Source organism: Lonchura striata, chromosome 3 (genome assembly GCF_046129695.1).
Source record: "Lonchura striata isolate bLonStr1 chromosome 3, bLonStr1.mat, whole genome shotgun sequence".
In the NCBI taxonomy this organism is placed as follows: Eukaryota; Metazoa; Chordata; class Aves; order Passeriformes; family Estrildidae; genus Lonchura; species Lonchura striata.
This window is the reverse complement of record NC_134605.1, coordinates 15,561,155-15,578,432: the sequence shown is the minus strand read 5'-3', so window position 1 is coordinate 15,578,432 and position 17,278 is coordinate 15,561,155. Positions and strand designations below refer to the sequence as shown.

At 38.8% G+C, this 17,278-nt stretch overlaps 1 protein-coding gene across 1 annotated transcript in view; it reads right to left on the bottom strand.

Moving 5' to 3' along the window:
* PPM1B (protein phosphatase, Mg2+/Mn2+ dependent 1B) overlaps positions 1–17,278 on the bottom strand; it is a 59,459-nt gene that overhangs the window by 12,403 nt on the left and 29,778 nt on the right. The window contains exons 3-5 of the mRNA XM_021526452.3: positions 8,101–8,964; positions 6,119–6,236; positions 242–353 (exon numbers count right to left, since the gene is read on the bottom strand). Of these exons, the coding sequence (XP_021382127.1) occupies positions 242–353; positions 6,119–6,236; positions 8,101–8,946 (1,076 nt within the window). The 5' untranslated portion in view covers positions 8,947–8,964. The remainder of the gene's footprint in view (positions 1–241; positions 354–6,118; positions 6,237–8,100; positions 8,965–17,278) is intronic.

Genomic DNA, 17,278 nt, shown 5'->3' with positions numbered 1-17,278 from the left:
TGGCCACATAGAAATAATAAATTAATACATTATGTACCAGAATATGATTGTGTGTTTCCTCTTTACCATTCTGGAATGGGAACAATGACACAAATGTCTATATACTGCAAAAGTTAAACTAAGTTCAAACATTAAAAACTTGATTTGAATATATCTATTACAATAAGAAAATTTTTAAAACATTTAAATGAAAGAGTGTCAGTGAATTTAATAGTTCAAGAAATTCTAGTACTGTACTCACTTGCCAGCTAAACCACCTCCTGGTGGTAAATTAGGGATATTCTCTGCAGTTAAAATACGAATAACATGAGCAAGATCAGGCATTCCTTCTTCACCTGCTTTTTCCATAATTTCTAGTTTAAAAACAGAAGAAATCCTGAATTAATACCACTCATTGGCTAAGACACTGAAATATTAGATAGTATTTCTTTTTAACAGAGGCATTATGAAAAAGTTACATGTAAACAGGAAAACATTCTTTGCATTTTAGGCTAACAGTCTTTGCATGGTAGAACAGAGCTTAAATTCATAGTCTTTCCAGTGTGCATCAAGCCTTATTGTCTAAGAGAAATTCAGAAGCAGACTGTGAACTGAATGAAATACCCTGGAGACAGCAATCTGTTCTCTCTGAAAAAGACAGCAGCTGGGAGTCTGTTTCAGTTAGCTTCCCCTTGCAGTGCAACATGTTACATGCCATAAAGCCAATGCTTCCCCGGGATTCTGGAGCACTTCCTGTGAGTATCACCTTGTATCCTCAAAGGCCTGAATCTCCTGTGCACAAACACTTCGACCACCAAGCGAACAAGAGGATACATAATGGAAAGATAGTATTAGCACTCAAGTGGCTAAAACACAATATGGAACTGATGAGGAATAATTAACAATACTTATTTTAATAATAATTAAAAGTTATATTCTGTTTTCAAAGATGACATACAACTCAAGTCAAGTCCAATGCTTATAGCTTCTAAGTTTTTCTAGCTTGGACATGAACTGCCTGAACTGGAGTAAATCTTCATGTATTCTCTTTTATCAGGGTTGCTCTAAAGATGAATTAATGATATCTGTGTATACATTCACACAGGTGTAATGCTACCAGCTTCCAGTCATCAGCCTCTACTCATTCAACCATGGCACAAAAAGATTTGATGATAAAGAATATTTTGAAGAGGGAATTTTTTTTTAAGGGAAAATTTTTGAGAGAATATTTTTCCTGAAAATCAACTAAATTAAGGAATGGAGTGCTATTTCCTGTAGACACTGCTCTAGATAAAACTCTCCTTAAGAAGAATTAAGAATGAATCCTCTCAAGTATCATCCTAAAAAAGCTTCAGTCAGTCTGTATCTTGGCTCCTATCCAAAGATAAGAAACAAATAATTTAATTTTCTTACAATTGATTATATTTTGGATGACTGACTTAGAGCTGCTGTTTATGAGTTTCTTAAGTTAGCAGAAAAGCACACCTACCTCTAACACCTTCATCCTAAGTTTCCTAGCATTTAAACTTTTCTTCATGTCTATCACTTATCTAAGACGCAAGTGACCTTCGGGCTTCTCTTAGGACTACCAAGGTCAACAAAGTGCTTGGCAAGGTACTCACCCACTTTGTATGAAGCACATCTGTAACCCCTCAAAGCAATCACTTGTAGAATAATTACACTGCCTTGTAACAAATAAGGCACTATTACGCTTCCAAGTCCCAATTTTAAGCCAGCAGCATACAATCTTTGCAAAGAATAAGATACCTGCACTACTACTAGAAGTGATTAGAATTAAAGACTGTTCCATGAAACTTGATGTGTATTATCATCCATCCATCCATTAAGGATAAATCACGGCTAGCAAAGGAAGTGATAGCTAAGTATGCCTGAATCTTAGGATTTTCATCACTAATTCACGAATTAGCCACAACTTCTCTTATAAACTGCATTCTTTTGTTCAGTTCTACTTAGTTAGAAATAACTGTACTCCTATAATATAATTTTGCTGAAATACATTTGACAGGAAACATTTCTTATGAAAATATGCTGTTTATACCAAGAGCACATCTGGTTCTATACACAGGAAAAGTGGACAAATAGCAAGAATTAGTAATAAGAAAAACTACAAATGCAAGAAATTTCTAAATATTTATTGCAAGCATAAGGGTTGTATATCTTCTTAAAAAGGAATGAAAGCAATCACAGCTAAAGATTGCTGTATGTTTCCTGGTATTAGAAACATATATGTTTATATTGCATAGTAACTTCTCAGGGAGTGATGAACTGAACCATAAGCATCTTTTCTCCATTTCTAGAAGGTGACCAACCAAGAATTCTAGATGAACTAATCATTATCTTTTTATTTTCCTGGTATTAGAGCGAGTCATTTTATCCAGAACCTGTCTCCTCTCTTAAAAAAAAAAAAACAACTTCCTAAAGGAAAATCGAGAATAAAGCAAATGAGCATGCATGACCCATTATCATTACACATCAGTTAACAGATACACACTGTGGATGTGCTTGACAAAGGCCACCAGAGAAAGAAATCAAATGTTCTCAGAAATAGATTTATGGGCATTTACAAAATTTTCAGCTTAATCTCTATGATGTTAAGAATAACCCTACAGTTAGCTTTGCATTGCTAATATAATTCAGACACTTAAAGACTAATTCCTGGTATTATATATATGTATATTCATGAAAGTCCACTACAAAGTCTACTACTTCATCTCTGAAACACTTTTCACTAAAAGCCTAACACTTCACTCATGGATAGGCATTTTAAAAATTCAGGTAACTTCCATTTTATATAATGCAGGTCCCCAGCCAGACAGCATTACAAGTTCTCCATGTGCCAGCACCTCCTTCCATACTCAGCTATCAGATTATGACAAATGAGCTTTATACACAGTATATATTCCACATACGTAAAATGCATCATCCAGTTTAGGGGATTAACTGAGTATTTACCAGTAAGACTGTTTAAACCTATACAGATCATGTGCCCCTACTTAAGATTTGTGGGGTTAGTGGTTTTTTTGGGTTTTGTGGAGTTCTGTGATTTTTCTATTCTTAACTACAATTCTGATACACTCTTTCAAATATACTGAAACATATCAGAGAACTGAATTGACTTCTGTGCCTAGTTTTCACATTGTGGGACCAAACCTTGGATCTCTAAAAAACAGAGGGCAGAAAGTATTTGCAAGAGGCAGAAAGAAAAAAGTGACGTAGCATAACCCCACTACTGCACAAAATACCTGTGGAAGGTGCCCCGTCCATGGCAGTAGCACTGGAACTAGATGATCTTTAAGGTCCCTTCCAACCCAAATCAGCCTGTAATTCTGTGATTGTGCTTTGGAGATGGACCAATTAAATGACTCAAACCAAAAGCAGGGCTGTTCTCAGAGTCATAAATGACTCAGGCACAAGCTTAACCTCATTAAGTATTTCAGTATACTCTACAAGTGGCAGCTTTGGAATGCAGTTATTCACATTCCGTCAACCTCAAAACCCAAACTAGCAACAGAGCACTGGTATATATTTCTTCCACTAGAAATCTCTGTAAACGATGACCTGCTGAGTTTGTTTATTAATCAATCTGTTAAAAAAGTATCTCTAAGTATTAAGACAACCATTCTATTTTAAGAACTCTGGAGAGATCTTAGGGAACTAACGCAAATCATTATACAAAAATACAAAATCTCAGCATTCCACTTCCAAATGTACAGAGCACAAATGTTACATGTGCAAGTATTAAACTGCTTTTCAACTTATTTTTTACTTTTTAAAATCTAACAAAAGCATGACTAAAACACTGCTATTCTCCCTGAGCCACAGTTTAAAATGCCCCCCCAAAAAAACCCTCTTGCCTAAAAGGTTGATGGGTTTGTACAGTCAGCTTGAAATTTAAGGTCCACAAGAGAACAGAAACAGAACAGTATGTATTCATTAAGAACAAACACCAGTGATCAAACTAATATTGCTTCAGAAAGTCATAGAGGACTTTATACTAAGTTCTAATGTTGCCCTGACTTGTATTAGTCACTTAGTGAAAGTGGAGGGTATCCAAGAGAACTCATAGTTTACATTTTTGACAAGATCCATCTTTGCAGCTTGGTAGTTCCAAGACAACCTTATTTTTTTCAGAATGTTTTTACTACAGGTATAAATATAATTGTTACTGGCTATCAGCCAACTGCATATAACTTGTGAGCTGTTAACTCAATATTTTTTTTTTAATGTTCTTATTGTTAGTTTGTGTTCAAACACCATCATTTGCTTTTTGAAAGGAAGAGTCAGCCTCTAGAAAGGCATTTTAAACAAAACCATATTATCATTGTCACAATGTATCTGTCAGGCTATATGTTTTTAGAGTTGCAGATGGTTTAAACCTTCCAGGCACAACTCCTTTACACACTGTTTTCTACACTAAGTTAAAAGATGAATACAAAACTGATTAAGGCAGTTGTCGTAACAAAAAATAAACTCCACCTTCCAAAACTTTTACCAACTCTGACACTTGAGATGATACTCTTGCCCTCATGGGGTTTTTTAAAGTCAAAAGTACTCCTGCTCACTACTTAAACCCTTAAATCAGATCCTATTTTTTAAAAATCCAACATATTTCTAACCAATTTTCCTCATGCTGCTTAGTAGTTTGAAACATTTTGCTAAGGCCTTTATCCTTTCTGAACTAATAATATTCAAGGCACATGTGTAATGTAAACTGCAGTCCCACAATATTTTTTCTTTTTTTTAATTAAGGAGACTGTATCAAAATTACAATTTCATAGAATTTATCAATGCAAAAATTTGTTAAAAATCAGATAGATATTTCAAGTTCTTCTGAAGTCTGTTTCATTTTTTTTTCTCCACTCCTTGTCAGAATTTCTCAAATATGCTGTCATTTCTTGCTAAATACTTGACTTTTAAAGGCCTTGAACTCTGTCCAATTAGCAAAACACAGAATGACACAAGGAACTCAAGCAGGGAAATAAAAATCAAGAGCTGAAGCAACAGAAGTTCAAGCTTTGGAGCAATTAATTTCACTGAAGCACTTAAGCTAAACTATCATTTTGAGTCTCCACATCAGTTTGGACTAAAAACTCTCAATTATTTTTTGTATGTGTATTATTTAGTTAAATGTGGTAACAGAGCTAAAAATAATCACTTAATAGATTAGTTAATCCAGACACACTGATCACAAGTTATTTCATGACAGCTTTTCCATTAATATTAATATTCACTTATAAAAGCAATAAAATCCACTGCAGTTCCATATATTTTTCACCTGTTTGGTAACAAAGCAGCCACCAAGAAGGTGGGAATACTAACCTGTAACCACTGTGTACACCTGACTACTGACAGTGAAGGCAACTGCTCCTGGCTCTCTCCCAGAGCCTATTAACAGCTCAAGTACTCTACTCTGACACAGAAGATAACAGGTATTTATCTTAACTAGTGTCATCTAGGAAACCTGGGATGCAAGCCAAATTCCAAGAAACAGGCCTAGATTTAGCATTTGAAGTGACCACTAGTGCTCTCTAATCTCAACAGAAATTACAAATATACACCACAGTTCAATTTAGATCCCATTTGAACAAGAGGAAAACACACCCCACACAACAGCAGTGTGCTCAGAGATAACTCATACCTGAAGACTGTCATGCATATATATATTAAACTTTAGGGTGGCTACGCCAATCATCTGGATTACTGGGACATTGACACAAAAACCAAGTTCAGCTTTTTCTTTCTGTCAAAAACTTGCACAGAAAAAGGGAAGAAATAGTACAAACAGTACATCCCTTTTAATATTTCATAAGCAGGACAATAGCAAGATCATAATTTACTGAGCTGATACAACACACTACAAGGTCAGTAGTTGCATTTTAACCTATGAAGACCGCACTAAAAACTTAAGAGCTCACAAAAAGAAAAAGTTTGCAGAATACCAGGATAAACTAAGCACATGGCCTAAAACACTCTTCCTGATATACAAAAGTTCAGAATTATAACCAGGCCTAAATTTAACCCAACATAAAAGTGGCATTAATGTCTTTCATGGCTTTTGTTTTCATGCTCAAGATAGTTATGACACTACTGTGCTCATTATCACAACCAAACTTCTTACCTTCAACCCGTGATTCCAAGTACTTATCCAACTCAGCATCTTTTTTCATTGCCTCCTCTGAGACCTTAGGAGCATTTGAAAAACAAACTAATACAATACTCATGTTATCACGACTCCCCTATGTGACAAAAAAAGAAAGAGAAGTTAGTATCTTCAGTCTTATTTTTCATCTTTCTGCTCTAATCACATTTGTACTTTTTCCAGATACCGTACTACAAATAAACCTGGGGAAAAAAAGAAACCCTGAGAAAATCTAGTATTTTCACCAATAAGAACCTCTCAGTGTCCCAACTACACCTCTCACTAGAATTAATTGACTGATTTTGACTCTATATTCGTAGTATTGAAGTCTAAATAATTAATGGACTTATCTACATGTAAACCACTTAAAAACAGTATCAATAAAACAGGTCAGAAATTAAACAGTTGTGTAATGTTACCTTAAGCTAAATTGTAAAACAACTCCTGTAGCAAAATGAAATGCAGAATACTCTCCTATACTATTAGAATAACTTAGTTCAAGCAACTAATTTGCTTTAGTTGCAGGGTATTCATGTAAGCCATTACATGCATTACAAGTCTGTTTATCAGAATGCACCTGTGTCACACAGGTGTGTGAAGTATAAAATATAAATGTTTCCCATAGCCAAGCCAACCATACAGACTATCACGTGCTCAGAAATACCACCCCATGGCTTTTTTAGATACTAATTTTAATGCCAGTTCCTTACTAGCACACTGATACCATTTTCCCCTTCATATTTAATTTTCAAAATTGTAATTCACAGCCAAATTTAAAACCACAATTCTAAGTCTCTTACAAGGGGATCCAGAAGAAACATAATTTAAACTACTGGTTTGAAACTAAAATCTTAACTCCACTTTTTTTGTGTAGAATATTAAGTGCTATTAGTCACTGCATGCTGTTGCTGTACAAACACAAGCTACTGGATAGTTCTAATCATCTATCACAACAAATCCTTCTCCTGAAGCAACTATGAATTTGGCACTTGAATGAATTCCTTTAGAAATACTGCTTAGGAGTTAGCCTATATTCCCTTTTGTACCAAGCATAAAAGGACACCTATCACTCAGTATTATGTGGTAAAAGCCACAGCCTGGTTGGTACAGAGATCCAGGATCTGACTTTGGAAAATAAACATGTGTTAGCACTCAGTTTTACTGAAAGTATCTGAGAAAGTATCTTCTCCTGTAACAAGGCTGGTTGAGTTCTTGTCAGAAAAGCAATTTAAACCAATTTAAACCAATTTGGCATTTAAACCAATCATACACTGTATGGTATATGCTGGAACACAACCCTATTTCTGGAAAAAACACACAACTTACCCTTCAGAATTATAACTGTGAATTTCAGTATTCTTCAAAAATCCATGTTTAGTTTGTGGCCTTACAAAGGAACTCTGTACTAGCAGGAGCTGCACTTTTCATGGAATGCTGGAAATTGAATACCTATTAAACATATGTAGACTACCCCGTAGTTGTTCCAAACAAACTAAATTTCAGGAGTGGAAGCAAGCTCAGATGCAAAGGTGGTGTTACTCCATCTAAGCTACAATGAGCTGAGGGCACAAGTGACAGACAAACAGCACCTTGAAGAGGAGATGTGCCAACACTGGTTTTATGCAAAGGATGCAACCCAACTTCAAAGAACAAAAAACCCACAAAGTACCTTGCTCAGAATAATTTTACAAATTTTGTATTTAGAATCAACATTTAGAGATGGAACTATATGTAAGCATTACTTGGGGAAAAAAACCAGCCTTTATTTTTGCAATTGCCATCACCTTTCTAAACATATAGGGTGAGGCTGTATATTCTTCTATACAGTCAAATGGGTACAGAACTTTGAGGAAAAGAAGCTGGAGAAGGGGAACAGTAGGCCAGGAACAGCTGTGAAAACACTGTACCCATCTAACCAGAAGATGACTATAGACAGCTGTTTGGGGAAAACACTTACATACCTTATGTAAACAAGTGTCCACTACCCAATTGCACACTGTTTCCAGGTCATCTGATACTTCAAGTCTAGACTTTACATATTCACAGAGCTCTTCATTGCTCATTACATCCCAGATGCCATCACAAGCCAGGATAATAAACTCATCTTCTTCTGCCCTTAAAATTTCACACACCTCAGGCTCTGGAGAAACAAGTTGTTCTGTAGGGCCTTTACCATCAACACATTTGTAGTCATAGTCCCCCAGAGCTCGAGAAACTGCCAATGAACCATTAACACGCTGAATCATTACACTGCCTCCTGCATTCTGGATTCGCTCTTTCTCCCTCGGGTTGCAAGGTTTGTGATCCTGTGTTGAAAAACAGACTTGTCCATTCCTATACAGAACAGCACGTGAATCACCACAGTTGATAAAGTATACATGCTCAGGTGAAATCATAACTCCCACTGCTGTTGAGCCACTTCTGTCCATGCCATTTCTGAGGTCTGCAAAATTGCGCATATACTCATCAATTTTCAAAAAGCCAGTTCTGATTCCACTCTTGACATTTTCCACTGAAGGTTCAAGAGCAGATCCAGGTTTTTCTGTCGCCCTAAAGTCTTCATTGTTAGTGATGTGTTCTAATAAGTGAGTGGAGCAGTAATTTGCAACACGAGATCCCGCGTGACCATCATAGACAGCAAAAAAGGACCAGTCCTCTAAGCCATGGGGAATACCTACAACAGCTGTGTGAGCATCTTCCATTTCCACTCTCCATCCCTGCATACTGCTGAGGCCGTAACGCAAGCCATTCCCTGCACCATGAGCATTATGTTTTTCAGTTTTTGGTTTATCCAAAAATGCACCCATGTTTATGCAATATTGAATCTGGAAAACAGAGAGAAGAAGTCTTATTTATAAAACTACCATTCCATGTAAGCTTTGTTGTTAATTTCCTGTGTTTCTTCTTTATAAAACAAGTGATAAAGCATGCACACATGCAAAAGTCAATAACTATATTGGAGGAAAAAAATAATTAATACATGACATGAATAAAGTGTGAATTTCCAAACCTCTGTATCTGTTTTTAGTATTTTTTTGTTGAGGTGCTGTCTTTTTTGAAAAGCTACTTCATAAAAATTAAACAATCTCAAACATACAAAGGCAGAGGAGTTCACATACCTTTGCAGCCCAGCTGATCTTGTCATCCGCTGTGGAGACAAATTTATTATGGAAAAACAACAACTATATCACTCCTACTTTCTTTCCAGTTTTACTGTGGCATGAAGAAAATCAACTCATGTCCATAAATCAGGACTGGTCTTGCTAGCTTTTCTGTATCCTTGTAAGGCATGGCAAAAGTGACCATAGGGGAACACAGACCATCTGCCAAGGAACCAAGGCAGTAATTCCCACTTATATATGACAAAACCTCTCACAGGAATCTTTTATCAAATTATATTTAATCCTTCGTAAAATAACATTTCAATATTTATTATAGAATGAATCATAGAATGCTTAGGACTGGAAAAAACTTCAAAGATCATCTTCCTCTAACCCCCCTCACCATGGGCAGGGACACCTTCCACTAGACCAGTCTGCACAAAGCTCCATCCAACTGGGCCTTGAACACTTCCAGGGGTGGGGTATGCACAGCTTCACTGGGCAACATCTTCCAATGTCTCACCCTCACAGTAAAGAACTTCTTTCTTATCTGAAATCCAAACCTACCCTCTTACAGTTCGAAGTCATCTCCCTTGTCCTATCACTACACTTGTCCACTGGTCTCCATCCTTCTTGTATGCTATCTTTTAGGTACTTAAATGCCTCTATAAGATCTCTCCAGACTTCTTCAGGCTGAACAAACTCAATTCTCAGCCATCCCTGAAAGACTTTCAGTGTGCTTACATAGGATTTTAAGTTCAATGATCTTGATGTTAAAGTTTTTTCAATTACAAGAGATACGAGCTAAGGAAAGTAAATAACCCACAGAAAGTTAGAAGTTCTTCAATATTTGGAGATCATCTTTAGAATGCAAATTCACAGGTAAGATGTGGATAATCTATATTGAAGTTTCAGAAGGCTTCTGATTTCCTCTCCTGTACTAGACTCCAGTGTCCTACACAGACCTGAAAAATTACCTTGCCTCTGCTAGCCAGTAGAGAATACATTCTTTAATCCACAGATCTCAGAAACTCAGATAGCACAACTTCAGACCATGCTAAAAGTCATCACCCTATGAAATCCTTAGATGTGAAAATTACAGCAAATTTCATCCTAAAAGAACTGGCAAGAATTCTGCCATGACTGATCCTGAGCAACCACTCGTCTCTGACACAGTAGTAACCACCACCTACAGAGTCTACAGAGTCATGATAATCCAGTTCGAGTTTAAGAATTTGTTGCCAGGTCAGGAAGAGATTAATTAACACTTACTTCTGTTGTTCCCCTCACCTAAACAAGTATACAGTGGACTATACACAGATAAACCAAACTTCACACTACATCTCTGCTACAATGGTCTCCGTGCAGTGCTGAAAATCCCAACAGCTTGCTAAGCAGTTTTTTGGTACACATCTGATTTTGCTTTGAAAACAAACAAAATTAATCTATGTCAGAGGGTAAAGAAGACAGTACAACATACCATCACAAAACAAGAGTTCTCAGCAACCGATGTTCTCAGTTAAGAGCTGAACAAGTTCCACATAGTTTAATGGTACAACTAACATCAGTAAAAGAGACTTGTGAAAGCATTCTAGTATCTCACAATCACTATTCACAAATTACACACAATATGAAACTATTTTAAAAGCACACAAAACATTCTTACCAGTAAAACTGTCATACAGGACTGAAATGACAGATACCCTCCAATACTTCATACCTTCTATGAAATTCTTTTAATTGTGTTAAGTATGTCCTTGCATTCTTAAAATCGAAAATGTGGAAGAAATCATGTGACTGAGTGAGAAAAAAGATCAAAACCTATGCAATTGCAAAGGCCTGTGAGCTCAGTATTGTGTTGTGTTTTATAACCGTAAAAAAAACACACACTTAAAAAAAAAACCAACTACCCAAGGCATGAGTCATACCTTAGTTTTACTTACTTTATAAGTAGGCTCACTTGTGTAGAACTTATGATAAACTGGAAAACAAGAGAACAACACTACTACTCAAGATTTTGTTCTTAATATTCTAAATATTCCATTTAATATTGCAAATGAAGGATGCAGAGATTGACTTGCTATCAGTAAGTGCGTGAATCAACTTGTGTCCTTTGCCTGTTCATCACACATCTCCTGGAGGAACACAGCATTACCTTCTCTATCCTTCCCACAACAGTGTTAGAAGACAGCTTGACCTTTCCTCCTCCACACTGAAGAAACTCCTATCTCCCCCTCCTCACACATCACAGGCTCTGGCTCCTCAGTAACAGAGTGCTTCTCCGTGTCTGTGCCTTTCTTGTACTGGGAGGTGAGAAGTCCACACTGCTCTCCCGATGCAGCCTCACAAACTCCAAACAGAGAAAAATCACCACTTCTCCCAGAATACTGGATGCACCTTTTCTAATAAGTGCCAAACTTTTCTCCCTTCAGACACATTGCTCTCTAATGTTCAACACATTGTCCTGGTTCTCCATCAGGACCCACCCCTGGGCTGTCTTTGGCAAAGCTCATTCCTCAACAGTCATCAGCTGGGCTCTAGAGAGGGACAAGGTGACTTTATTCCAGGTACATGACTCCATTATACCTCCTGCTGTTACCATCAGAACACTGGTGCAGCCTACCAGGATCTATCCACTGCTAAGGCCTGCCCTTGGGCTAACTGACCACTCACTTGTATCATGTATTTTAAGCACATACACCCTTCCATTGTTCAAGTTTTTAATGAAGATTTCATCCTACTTCCTCTTAGTCAAACCATCTCAGCATTTCCCAAGGGAGTCAAGGCATTAGGCCCCAAATGTCTTTGCAGAGAAAGATTGAGTCTCAAGATAAAACACAGTCAGCAGAAGAACAGATGAAGTACCCACCTGCAAACCAGTAATTTAGTCATGGCTTAAATCAACAAACTCTAAAATTCAGTACCCTTTAGTCTTGGGATTTATTTTATGAAGATCTCATTTTTGTATGAAATTTAATTGAATAACAGATTGGTTTGATAAAACATTCATTTCTTTGTGGTGAAAATATCTACCCCACATAAAATAGTTGAAATTTTCAAGGTCAGGAAGACCATGTCTACTGTAATTCCCAAAATTTTCTTGGAAATGTACAAGGCCTTAGTTCTTGTCCATACTCCACAGACCATTCTCTAAAACACCATGTATTACTCAGATCAAAAATGAAACTCTAGGATTCTCTCCTCATAGTCTTTCCAACCCTGGAAAAGGTCGGAAAAAAGAAAACAATAATAATCAAATTAAAAAAAAAAAAAAAAAAACCAAACCAAAAACTATTGCCTGGCAGGACCAATAACCACCAAGGCTCAAAGGCTTTTGGAATGCCTCTACAGAGGAGAAATTACTTCATAGGAAGAAATTAGTGGCCTCTTCCCCTCTCTGGCAATGAAAAAGTTGAATCTGAGCAATACACTACCAAAGCAGAGGATCTATCTCTCTAGTGCACATTGTTCATCTCTAGTCTTACATCAATAGCTGAGTCATTTCCAAGAGAGTTCAGAGCAACAAGTCTCCAAAAGAAGCTGACATCCCAGAGCAAAAATCTCACCCAAGGCTTAATTCTCTGAAATTCCAACCGGTATTTTTCTCTAACGTTTTCTACCAGAGTAAAATCCTATGTGAGGTCCTTATCTCATATACAGGCAACACAGGCAACAATTCAGACTCAAGAAACCAGAGACATCTAGTCTTCTGAGGTATAGAAGAATGAAAGCAAAAGTCATGTCCTCTGACATACAAGAAAAATTCATGATCAATATAATTTCTGCCCCAGCTACACAGTGAAGACTCTGGTATTGGATCAGCCATATAGTAAAGAGCCTTAAAATTAGCTGTGCATAAGCTTGTGTTTGCACTTAAGACATGCAACTCTAACTGCTGGTTTTCTCCAAAGACCTACTTAAAAATTGACAAATAGTTCCTGCTCGGGTAGAGATAGTAATTATTTTGTACTATATCATAAAGGGGAAATAGGCAGCTACTGTAAGTGAAAAGCATGCTTGTTTCAATTTAGATTTATATTTAACAGGCAGAAATATTTACTTAATGACTGTCATAAAGGCCAGAGCTGTCTTGACTTGAGCTGTGATAGAGTTAATTGTCTTCCTAGTAGCTGGTTCAGAGTTGTGGTTTGGATACAGTATGAGAATATTGTAGATAGCACATGGACGTTTTTAGCTGTTGCTAAGTACTGTTAGCTATACCAAGTCAAGGACTTGACAGTTCTCATACCCTGCCCGGAGGCAGGAGGGGCACAAGAAGTCATGACGGACACAGGCAGGACAGCTGGCCCAACCCAAACTAGCCAAAGGGATATTCCATACTATATGACATCATGTTTAATATATAAACTGGGAGGAAAGTTGGCCAGGGCTACCACTTGGGAACTGGCTGCACATTGGTCAGTGAGTGATGAGCAACTGCAATGTGCCTCATTTTTTTTTAATTCTTTCATTATTATAATTTTCTTCCTTTTCTGTCCCTTTAAACTGTCTTCACCATAAGTTTTCTCACTTTTATTCTTCTGGTCCTCTCCTCCATCTGACTGGGTCAGGGTAGTGAGTGAGCAGCTATGTGGCTGGATGGGGTTATTTTTGGTGCCCAACACAGGGCACGATGGGTTGAGATAATGACAAATCTGACCAGAATGTATCAGAAGAAATTTCTTATAAGTACTCATTATATTAGTCACTGTTCACAGTGGTGATGTATTTGCTCTCCAAGGTGGTGTGGTGTCCTTGTTCATAAAGTTGCATTATAAAATACTTAACTTGTATATATTGCCCCCTGCGCTGTTTGTAACCCATGGGAACTGGGCTAAGGTTATGTTGTTGCTCTCTGTAACACTGTCTCTTAATATGACAGAATTGCTGCTCGTGAAACTGATCTGGTATTTGCACTCAGCGCTGCCCACATCTCCACACTTTGGGAGCCATCTATAGGAAATTACTAATAATTACAACTTTTACCTCTTCTCAGAGACTCAGTCCATGAGGGAGACTGATATCTACCTCCCTTCATCTTGCCTTTCTCCTCTAGGCCAATTAAAACAGCATTTGGGAATTTTTAATATCCTTGGATGTTCAAGCCAGCATTCCTACAGCATTTCTATTCCTGTGTCTTCTGAATATGTTCAAGGTCTTGTTTTAGGATCAACAATCCTTTCAGAATGCCACTCACAGGGATCTGCCCTGAGGCTGGGTAGTGCTAAGTGGCAGGGTGTGGGGGATATTATAGGCAAGTGCCTAGGACAGTGGGCACCTCCAGTGCTTTGGAACTTCAGCCCTGAACAAGTGCAAAATCTGGGAAGACTAGCTAAATATTTGGAGAAACTGTGCTGCCACCCTGGAAATTCCAGAGAGGCAAAACCCACGGCAATGTGCCGTGGCCTGGCCCAGGCCTACTGAGCCATGCTCAGGACTGTACAGTTCCCTGAGGGAAAAAAAGGCCTCTGGATGTGATGGGAAAATGAGGGGCACAGGGGCTACTCCAACCCCAGTGATAGGCACTGCGGCTGAACCAATGCACCAACTCATGCCTGTATCAGCCCCTGCTATACATAAAGAGAGAGATATGCAAACTGAGCCCATTTAGTGAGGGATGAAGCAGCAGGGCTATAATGAGAAGAGGTGGGGGAAGAGGAAGAACAAATAAAAGATATAGTTAATCATCTGATCCCTATCCTTGAGTGAGCTGTGACACATGCAAAAAGATTCCAACCACCATCCATCCAGGCAAGGGCATCACCTGGTTGCTCCAATGCTGGAATAACAGGCCCTGTAACCTGGAATTGGAGCCAAACAGCTGGCATCCCATTCTACAGAGGTAGGTATTAACCAAGGAACTTGAAAAGGGGCACAAGCCCTCAACCTCTGGAAGTGACTCCAGGTATGAAGAAAAGGTATGCCTTCAAGGCATATGTTGTGCCAGCCAGGCAAGTAGACTGTCATGGATCCAGTATCTGTGGCAATTAGCCATGCTGGAGGAGATTTATGATAATGTGGATTTATGATTATGTGGATGATAACAACAAGCAATTATCCAAAGACCCAGATGAAGACAAGTGTACACGACCCATGTGGTGGAAGTTAGTATGGGATACACCATTGTCATATACCAACTCATTGGCAGTAATGGCCTGGAAAGATTGAGATGGACAAATGGTGGACAAATTGGCCACCTCCCATAAAACAAACAAAATGCCTCTTCCTCACTACAGGCCTGTATCTTGGCTGTGGACAAGGAAGGCTTATGCATCCTATTCCCCACCTGTATGGACCAGTGTCCCAACTATTAGGAGTAAGCATAAACAGCATAGGCCACCCTGGATGACCACAGAGAGGACATGAGGAAGTGGGATGGAAAAATCTACCTTGACCCTAGAGGCATGAGTAGGGAAATAGCAAGGAAAATCACAAGAGAGGGTTATTGCAGGACATTGCTGCTCCAGTCTCTAGTGGGCAGTTCCCCAGACAGAGTAGAGGGGCTACTCTTACTCCTGATTCAAGGGACTCTCACATTTACAAGAAGTGAATAAATAGACAATACACAGAATCACACCAAACCACTAGGTTGGAAGAGACTTTTAAGATCATTGAGTGTAACTCAGACCTAACACCTCAACTAGACCATGGCACCAAGTGCCACATCCATTCTTATTGAAACACATCCAGGGATGGTGACTCTATCACCTCCCTGGGCAGATCATTCCAGTACTTTATCACACGCCCTGTAAAAAACTTTTTCCTAATACCCAACCTATATTTCCCTTGGGGCAGCTTAAGGCTGTGTCCTCTATTCTGAGTTGCTGCCTGGAGAAAGAGACCAACTCCCACCTGACTACAACCACTCTTCAGGAAGTTGTAGAAAGTGATATGGTCACCTCTGAGTCTCCTTTTCTCCAGACTAAACAAGCCCAGCTCCTTCAGTTGCTCCTCACAGGGCTTTTGCTCCAAGCTCCTCAACAGCCTTGTTGCCCTCCGCTGGATGCACTCAAGCATCACAACGTCCTTCCCAAACTGAGGGGCCAGAACTGAATTACTACAGCCATGACTAGAGGGACCCAGCCTCCAGCCAGGTGGAGGAAAGAAACAGCTGGGTTTAGTGGACTGTGTGGACTGTGTGGACTGTGTGACCTTGCACAGCAGACTCACAGGAGTCAAAGGCTCTAGCAAGCACTGCTGCACAGGGGCAGGCACCCTCTGTATTCCTGGAGTGGCAGGGCAATCCCAACAGCTAACTGTTGGAGGCCAAGTGAGCCTGTTTGGGAATGAGTGGCAAAAGCACTCCATTGTGAGACTAGCCCTGAGACTCCAGTGCATCCTTTCCTTAGACTGCCTCACGAGGGAGTACTTCCAAGGACTCAAAAAGGTACTGCTGGGCCTTTGGTATAGCTGCCTTGGAGACAGTAGAAATTAAACAGCTGTCTACCTTGACCCATCTCCGGTATGGGTCAAAGAACAACAGGTGCCATCACAATGTTGCACTGGCAGCAGAATCACACCAACACCCTGACACCAGCCATAAGTTGATTTGTCATATGGAGAGCCAAGGAGTGATCAGCAGAAATCACTCACTCTCTAACAGTCCTATGTGGCCAGTGTAGACTAACAATACACTGTCATGGCCTGAACAAAGCCATGTCATCTCCAAGTCCAGCTGTGCCTGACCTGCTGGAACTTCAACACAAACTGGAGTCAGAGGCAGCCAAGCAGTATGCCACAACTGATAGTGCTAGTGCAGTTTTCTCAAGCCATTGGCAATAGAGAGCAAGTCCATCCAGTATATCTGGAATCAACTATTCCAGAGGTGGAAACACAGACCTACTATTAGCTATGGACTGATCTAAACAGTACTGAAACAAAGCAAAGCTCTAGAACACTTAATACATTGATGGCAGTATTGTGTGAGACAATACAATAATAGAAGTTTCTGAGAGAGAGAAAAGTAGTTCAAATCCTTCTGAAAACTGGTTTTGCCATAGAAAAAAAAGGTAAAGAACCTGAACAGGAGATCCAGCAA